A 9486-nucleotide genomic window follows, 5' to 3' on the forward strand; every position below is an offset into this window, starting at 1 on the left:
ACAAGGGGTTAATGATGGTGGGGGACCACCGCCATTAACTCCAGGCTTGATCATGGCAGCGTCTATGTGACAGCTGACATGATCAACCCGTAAGTAAAGTGGAAAAAACACAGACACCGAAAAATCCTTTATTTTAAATAAAACAAACAAGCCTCGTTCACCATTTTATTAACCCCTCCCGCACCAAAGCTCCGGCGTAATCCACCGCTCCGACGTAATCCACAGGTCCTGCGCTGCTTCCATCCAGCCGCGACTGTCACAGACACAGCGCTGAATGAAAGCAGCAGACAGCAGAGGTAATTACCGGTCATTTCCCACGGCCGGTAATGTGAACTCACTGCCGACCGTGGGAAATGCAGCGATCTGTCCTCTATCTATCCCTCTATCTATCTATCCCTCTGTCTGTCTATCTATCTATCCCTCTATCTATTCTTCTGTCTATCTACTATCTCAGAATTAAATGACTTTTTTTTTTTTTTTTCTTCAATGTGCTTTATTGCATTGAATGCAATAAAGCACATCCCAACCCGCACGCGGCAAAACCGCGGCAATACCGCGAATAATACCGCGAATAATACCGCGGTAAAACCGCAGCAAACCGCATGCGGTTTTCGGGTGCGGTTTCCCGCGGTTTTTTACCGTGGGTGCGGTAATCTTTGAGAGCATGCGGAATTTTCTCAAGAAAATTCCATTTCCCAGTGCACACATAGCCTCCAAGCTGAAAAAACCCCACTCAAAAACTGAAAATATGAACAGAAAAGTAGTTTTCCAATAAAGCTTAATAAGAGTCTTTCAAGCGTTTTTGAGCGATTTTTCAGGCGTTTTTTTAGGCTGTGTGCCCATGATGGCTTTTGGCTGAGTTTTTGGAGCGGAGTAGTTTTGCTGTGTTGAAAACCCATCGTCTTACATTTGCAGCAAAGTGGATGTGATTTCTAGAAATCTCCTACCCACGGTGCTTGTTTTTAACTCGCGGTGCAAGTTACAAATCTTTCTCCTGCAGGGACGCTGAATTTTAATTGCAGATATTCCTCTTTGACTTGTATGAGATGCAAAAAATCTGCAGGTAAAAAATGCACATGCGATTTTAGTGCGTTCGCACTTTGGAATCACATCAAAAACGCATGTTATCTGGACATAAGTGTATCAATAAAGTTTGTGAAAATCAAATATAAAAGAAGTGTATCACAAACAAAGCATAACATACCAAAAAGAAACAAAAAAAATGCGATAAAAACGCAAGTGACCTGATTTACATAATAAGTGCACAAGTTCTGCAACAGCAAAAACTCACCGAAAACTCATCGTGGGAACAGAGCCTAAAAGACATAGCCGAAGCGGATATAACACAAAAATGTATAAAAGTTTACTGTCCCTTTAAAGGAGTTGGATGGGATAAAAAGGATTGGTGATGGGTATTTAATTGAGCTTGGCTGTGCTGCAATACCAGTCACAGCCACAAAAACAAGGGTGGTGCTAAAAAGCAATAAACAGCCAGACATACATTAACAAGACGAATCCTAGTAGAAGAGGTGTTCGTATAGTCCCATAGATGTGCACAGAATATGTAATAAATACCCAACAGGTCCAGGTCTTCCCTCTGGGGACTGGAGTCTGGTGACCACCCCCCAATTCCCCCATACATTCACACACCTGAGACATTGCGGTGTATAACTACAAGGTTTGCACTGCTTGTATATGAGAGCTTATTTTAAACTTTCTAGAAACTTTCCAAGGATTGTGTCTGATATTGAAGTGATTGGGGCGCAGCTGCAATACCAAATACTACCACATTGATACAAGTGGCGCTGTTTCCAAATCTCTTTTAAGCCCTTTAAATCTCGTACAAACCCTTTACATCTCGAACAAGCCCTTTACATCTCGTCCAAGCCCTTTAAATCTCACACAATCCCTTTAAATGCTGCACATAATCGTATCACATTTATATCGGAGCCCCTGTTTTATATTTTTACACGATTGGATCTTTTTATTGCAAAGTTCTGATTGTTTATTCCACATTTTTTGCAGAAACAGGGCAGGAAGACGTAGTCGTTACATTGATAATTATACAAATTCTTTGTTTTGTTCCCATCATTTAGAAATTCCCATGATAAATATATATATTTTTTTTTTATAAAACAAGGTAGCAATCGATGTATGGAAACTCAGAGAAAACACAGGTTGGATATTGATGCCCTCTACACAAAGGTTCTTCTTGTTTTCCATTTCTTTAAGGAGCATTTGCACCTAAATTAAAAAGTGCCCAGTGGAGCCATTGCCTCCTGAAAAGACTCATATTTAGCATTTATCCCATAGTGGGAAAGCTGGGTGACAGTCAATAAGGCTGTCCGTACAGGTGTCACTCGGCTTTTCCACAAGTCTGCAAGGCAATGCAAGACCTGCAGTGATAGATGGGGGGGGGTATCACTGCACAACTAAGCAAATTGGCAATCTGGATGTCTGGGGGAAGAAGTAATGGGGGTCATTATGGTAATCACCCAGCTTTCCCAGGAACAGATATGCGAAACAGCAATTCAAGGTATTGAGGATTTTCGGATCGGAGGATATCTTTCTTTAAATTGAACATGATAAAGGATATATGTTGGAAATCTTTAGCTGATGTGAACTAGTAGTCCCAGGAAACCTTGATGGTTAGTAGTTTAGGGGGTTGTAAATACTAACGTTAAGAAAATTGATTGGCAAGATTGTGGCCCTGGGTCCATGGCAGTAGTCCGTGGCTGCTGGACCGTGGCCCTCTGAATCTCCTCCTATTTGCTCACATGCCTGGTGCCGTTCCTGATTAATCCCCCTGGCGCCCACTTCTGATTAAAACTCCTGACGCCGTTCCTGATTAATACTCCTGGCGCCGTTCCTGATTAATACTCCTGGCGCCGTTCCTGATTAATACTCCTGGCGTGACATCATGCATGCGTCACGCCACATCGATTACATAATGCCGGACTTACTAATCAGAAGATGCCCCTGGGATGCCAGCAGGTCGGAGGAGTTTTGGAGTCTGGCAGCCACGGACTACTGACATGGCCGGTGGACCAGGTTTGTGCAAGTCATTTTGCTCACCTCAAATATAAAAGCAGCGGCAGCGACTTGTGAGACTACAACTGACAGCCGCAGGTTGTAGTTTCCCAGCAGCTGATATGCCGCGGATATCTGACCGTCACCTACTCATAATATACAGCGTAGACATTGGCCAAGGCAAAGAGGGAGCTGTTCTTGAATGTGTAGGAGGAGAAGGTGTCGCACGCCGGGTCCCAGATACACCGGCTCCCCACGCGCATGTTCTGATCATTCAGCTGTCCGATGTAGATCAGGACAATGATTTTATACCTCGGGATCATCAGGTCCTTGACTCTGGCCTTCACAACCTGGAATTCAAAAAAGATACAAAATATTGAATTTAATTAAAGGGATCTTCCACCAAAAAACTAAAGTCGGTTCATATTGGTGAGAACCACATGCTGGATATTTTCATCAATTCCCAGAGCTCTTCAGTACCAATGTACACAATTCTCTGTGAGTTAAACAAATAGGACTCCACATTAATACATTTCTACTGCACTGATACATTGTAACAACCATCAGCTGCAAAAAGTGTGCTTGGCTCACAGAGGATTGTCTAGAGTGAATACAATCGTAAAATAACCTCCATTATAAGAATTATTAGACCTGTTCAGGTTTACAGCCTCTGAAAGCAAAACAAGAATGTTACACTTCACTGAGAGCAAGCAGAGATACTGAAATGAAGTTACAGAATCATTAAACAACATAGAAAAAAAAATTACATATATGTCTGTTCTTGCATTTTTATAATGTATTTTTTTTAAGAAAGGTATTACAACACTGCTAATCTTTTGATGCTGCAGCTTTATAAAGCCCATTGTGCGTGTCATTGTGTTTTTTGTTAACCCCTTGAGGGTCTAATTGTCTTATTAAAACCTTAGTCTTTTTGACCATTAATAAGCATAAAAAATGCAAGACATTTCTGTCTTCAGATCCATCAGCAGCAGGTACAGCACAAGACGTTCTCTTACTCCACCATCTGAAGATCCACTGCATCATCACTCACCTCTGAAATTGTTTTTGTCATTTGTCTACAGAGCTCGGCCTCGTACTTCTCCTCCTGCAGGTAACTTGTCAGGACGTCCTTCAATATATTGTTCACCGTGGCCACAGGAAACCGGCGAGCAGGAGCTAAGACGACATTATACGCAGCACAATACATTATCTGCCCCGATTTTACAACTTTGTTTACTAGTTTATAGAGAGCAGTATTATAGTAGTTATATTCTTGTATATCGGGAGCAGTATTATAGTAGTTATATTCTTGTACATAGGGGCAGTATTATAGTAGTTATATTCTTGTACATAGGGGCAGTATTATAGTAGTTATATTCTTGTACATAGGAGCAATAATATTGTAGTTTTATTCTTGTACATAGGGGACAGTATTATAGTAGTTATATTCTTGTACATAGGGGCAGTATTATAGTAGTTATATTCTTGTACTTAGGGGGCAGCATTATAGTAGTCATATTCTTGTACATAGGGGACAGTATTATAGTAGTTATATTCTTGTATATAGGAGCAGTATAATAGTAGTTATATTCTTGTACAAAGGAGCAGTATTCTAGTGGTTATATTCTTGTACATAGGAGCAGTATTATAGTAGTAGTAATCTTATATATAGGATCAGTATTATAGTAATTATATTCTTGTACATAGGGGCAGTTTTTATAGTAGTTATATTCTTGTACATAGAGGCAGCATTGTAGTAGTTATATTCTTGTACATAGGGGGCAGTATTATAGTAGTTATATTCTTGTACATAGGGGGCAGTATTATAGTAGTTATATTCTTGTACATAGGGGGCAGTATTATAGTAGTTATATTCTTGTACATAGGGGGCAGTATTATAGTAGTTATATTCTTGCACATAGGGGCAGTATTATAGTAGTTATATTCTTGTACACACGGGGCAGGATTATAGTAATTATATTCTTTTGCATAGGAGCAGTATTATAGTAGTTATATTCTTGTACATAGGGGCAGTATTATAGTAGTTATATTCTTGCACATAGGGGGGCAGTATTATAGTAGTTATATTCTTGTACAAAGGAGCAGTATTATAGTAGTTGTATTTTCGTACAAAGAGACAGGATTATAGTAGTTATATTCTTGTACATAGGGGGCAGTATTATAGTAGCTATTTTTCTTATTCTTATTATTCTTGGGCTATGTGCAGTTTTATACTAGGTCTATTCTTGTCAGCTTCCCTCCAATGATATTTCGTACCTAACTGGTAGGTGTTTTCCATCTGCACCGCTGGACGGTTGATGTCATCATGATGTCCTGGTTCATCGATATAAGACACTGTACTCATAGAACTGTAAGGAAAATCAGAGACAGCAGGTTTAGAATATTGTCCTTTAATTACTTGAGACATGAATCTGCAGGGCATGACGTCGTTATGACCACATATTATATAGAAATGTGCTTGGAACTCCCTGTAATAACGGTTAATCTGTCTCTATCCCAAATACCATCAGATCTACTTACTCTCTGGATTCCCGAGGTTTGAGGCTTTCCCGCGGTTTGATTTCATGGCTACTCAGGGATGAGATGCTTCCTCTCTTCTTCAGCAGGCGAGCGGCCTTGTCTTTTGCAGCTTCGGACATTGCTTTGAATATTGGGGTGAGGTTACTGCAAATGTCAGATTGTGTAAGAATTAGACATAAGCAAAAAGATTCATGTTACCCTGGCCCGGCGTCCGGGGTGTCTTTCCTGATTACTGGGCCCCCGCGACGCTGTCACCTTAGGTGAATTTGGCCGCAATTTTCTTGCAGCGCCACCGCAGGAGAAACAAAGCGTTACACAGTTCCCAATTAAATGAAAGGACTGTCCATATAATGCACAAACCTGCCGAGTCCTCCAGAAAGAAAGATGCTTCTAGTAGCTGCTTTGGACCCTAAATAATAGATCCTAAACTGGGGATCCCAGTGGTTAACTCATTCATAGACTTATCAACAAACAAGATAATTAAAGGGGTTGTCCACTACTCGGATAGCCCCTTCTAAACCCCTATGTTTTCCTTCAGTAAAATAATAACACTTCTACTCCCCTTTGGCGCTGTTGCGGGGGGTAGGCACTGCCTCTCCTGGGGATGGTGTAATGTTATTATTAGGGATGATCGAATACCTCAAATATTCGGCTTCACGAATATTTGCCGAATAGGTCGCCGCTATATGACTATTAGCGAATATTCGATGCGCAATGTAAGCCTATTGGAAATCTGAATAACAACTATTCGGAACTATTAGGGCTTCCCATAAACTTACATTGTGCATCGAATATTCGCACATAACGGCGACCTATTCGCGAAGCCGAATATTTGAGGTATTCGATCATCCCTAGTTATTATGTTACATGATCCCTGGGACCAATTAGCACTGGCTTCATTCTCCTCTCCTACAGATGTAATTGACATCTGGAATAAATGAGAGAGCAGCAGCAGCCCTCATATCCTCCAGATGTATGGATGTGTCCAAAAGAGGGGCGAGTGAAGCCAACGCAGACTGGGAACAGGGATCCTGTGACATAATAATGTTACACAATCCACAGGAGAGCCAGTGTCACAGCACTGCAACGGCGCCAGCACCACAGGTGAATATTATTGTTAGTATTTTTCTGGGGGGATTGAAAAGGAGCTGTTAGAGTAGTGGACGAACGCTTTAAAGACACAGAACAATCAGTGGGCAGCAGGAATCAGGAGTATTCGGCCCCTGAACTGCTCAGACCGGACTGACTTGCTGCCCGGACACCAGAGCTGGCGGTTTCTTAGATACCCACAATACTGCTAAGAAGAAAGTTGTCTTGTACGGAAACGATCTTTCCAGTAACCCTTTAATTATGTTCTTTACATCCCATTCATATTTACTTCAATGTAAAGGAAAAAGTGTCAGCGAATCGGAGGAAGGATGGAAACGCGCCGGTTCGTGCAAGACTACAACTCTCAGCATCTCCTGGGGATGTTAAAAAAAAAAAAATAGACATTTATTATGGCCGCCCTCGTCATCTGATCTATAACCATGTGACATTCATGAATGCTGGAAAGAGGGAAAAAAATATATAAAACATCAGAACTAACAAATTTCATTTCAACAATTTAACTAAAAAATGCAGGAAAAAAAAAAAATCTAAAAATCATCATGTAATGAAAATTGGTGTAAACCCCCCCCCCCCCCCCTGCAGCGCGCAACCCCCCCCCCCCAAAAAAACAGCTCTGATGGGGCGGAAAAATGAGAAAGTTCTGCATCTTGGAGGAAGAAAACGAAAAAAAACCCCCACAAGCACAAAATAAAAACAAACACCTGGTCTTGAAGGGGTTAACATTACATAAACATACACTACAATGTATCCAGTATAGAGACTTCCACACTGGTTACCATGGCAGCTGACAGCTCCGGGCACCGCAGTTTAAGCCCCGCCCCCACCACTGACCGTTATTCCGATGGTAGCGACTGCACAGAACGATTCTCCTCCTGCCGCTGCCGGTACCTGCTGCTCCTCCGCGATCGGACCCGGGACAGCGTTCTGTTGCCACAGCAACTAAGGCGCCGGTGAGAGGGTGGGACTTCCGCTTTCGCTACGAATCACCGCACAGAAGCTGGGAGTGACAGACAGTCATGACGTCATCGGCAACTTTCAGCGTGTGAGCTGCCGGGTCCTAGTGCCGCCGAGTTCTGCTTGATAACAGGTTGCAGAGGAAGTGTAGATGCTGCGGGCTCTTTAACAAACCCTGTCCTATTGTGTATCAGGCTAAAGATACAATGAGAAACTTTTTCTTGTGTCAAATAAGTTTCATGCTAAAGGTGATAATTTACTATAGAAAAGCTGCAGATTTCTAGTTGTGTGAAACAGGATCCATCTCCAAGTTCCTGCAGCCCCTCATTCACTTTCACATCTTCCAGCTTTGTTTCAGAACCTATTTTGTGGTCCTTGCAGCAGTTTTTCTCTTTAATACTTTGAGGCCCATGTGATGTTTTGATCACTTTTTGATCTATTTTATATGAAAGGAATCTCTCCCCCCATTTGATGTACAGTCATATGAAAAAGTTTGGGCACCCCTATTAATGTTAACCTTTTTTCTTTATAACAATTTGGGTTTTTGCAGCAGCTATTTCAGTTTCATATATCTAATAACTGATGGACTGAGTAATATTTCTGGATTGAAATGAGGTTTATTGTACTAACAGAAAATGTGCAATCCGCATTTAAACAAAATTTGACCGGTGCAAAAGTATGGGCACCTCAACATAAAAGTGACATTAATATTTTGTAGATCCTCCTTTTGCAAAAATCACAGCCTCTAGTCGCTTCCTGTAGCTTTTAATGCGTTCCTGGATCCTGGATGAAGGTATTTTTGACCATTCCTGTTTACAAAACAATTCCAGTTCAGTTAAGTTTGATGGTCGCCGAGCATGGACCGCACGCTTCAAATCATCCCACAGATGTTCAATGATATTCAGGTCTGGGGACTGAGATGGCCATTCCAGAACATTGTAATTGTTCCTCTGCATGAATGCTTGAGTAGATTTGGAGCGGTGTTTTTGATCATTGTTTTTCTGAAATATCCATCCCCTGCGTAACTTCAACTTCGTCACTGATTCTTGCACATTATTGTCAAGAATCTGCTGATACTGAGTTGAACCCATGCCCTCAACTTTAACAAGATTCCCAGTGCCGGAATTGGCCACACAGCCCCAAAGCAAGTGCTTTTCTTGGAATGCCGTGTTTTTTTGCCTCCATGCATAACGCCTTTTTGTATGACCAAACAACTCAATCTTTGTTTCATCAGTCCACAGGACCTTCTTCCAAAATGTAACTGGCTTGTCCAAATGTGCTTTTGCATACCTCAGGCGACTCTGTTTGTGGCGTGCTTGCAGAAACGGCTTCTTTCGCATCACTCTCCCATACAGCTTCTCCTTGTGCAACGTGCGCTGTATTGTTGACCGATGCACAGTAACACCATCTGCAGCAAGATGATGCTGCAGGTCTTTCGAGGTGGTCTGTGGATTGTCCTTGACTGTTCTCACCATTCTTCTTCTCTGCCTTTCTGATATTTTTCTTTGTCTGACACTTCTGGGCTTAACAAGAACTGTACCTGTGTTCTTCCATTTCCTTACTATGTTCCTCACAGTGGAAACTGATAGTGTAAATCTCTGAGACAACTTTTTGTATCCTTCCCCTGAACAACTATGTTGAATAATCTTTGTTTTCAGATCATTTGAGAGTTGTTTTGAGGAGCCCATGATGCCACTCTTCATAGGAGATTCAAATAGGAGAACAACTTGCAAGTGGCCACCTTAAATACCTTTTCTCATGATTGGATACACCTGCCTATGAAGTTCAAGCTCAATGAGGTTACAAAACCAATTTAGTGCTTTATAAGTCAGTAAAAAGTAGTTAGGAGTG

The 9486-nt window shown here is 41.6% G+C and overlaps 1 protein-coding gene across 1 annotated transcript; it reads right to left on the bottom strand.

Annotated features, from left to right (window-relative positions):
• Nucleotides 1–1956: 1956 nt before the first annotated feature.
• On the bottom strand, nucleotides 1957–7620 carry DYNLT5 (dynein light chain Tctex-type family member 5). The gene is made up of 5 exons (XM_075321140.1): nucleotides 7513–7620; nucleotides 5572–5715; nucleotides 5308–5399; nucleotides 4082–4206; nucleotides 1957–3380 (listed from the first exon to the last, which is right to left on the bottom strand). The coding sequence occupies exons 2-5, from the start codon at nucleotides 5688–5690 to the stop codon at nucleotides 3177–3179; spliced, it is 540 nt and encodes a 179-aa protein (XP_075177255.1). The 5' UTR covers nucleotides 5691–5715; nucleotides 7513–7620; the 3' UTR covers nucleotides 1957–3176.
• Between the last annotated feature and the right edge of the window lie 1866 nt (nucleotides 7621–9486).

The sequence above is a fragment of the Anomaloglossus baeobatrachus genome, chromosome 8 (genome assembly GCF_048569485.1).
Source record: "Anomaloglossus baeobatrachus isolate aAnoBae1 chromosome 8, aAnoBae1.hap1, whole genome shotgun sequence".
In the NCBI taxonomy this organism is placed as follows: domain Eukaryota; kingdom Metazoa; phylum Chordata; class Amphibia; order Anura; family Aromobatidae; genus Anomaloglossus; species Anomaloglossus baeobatrachus.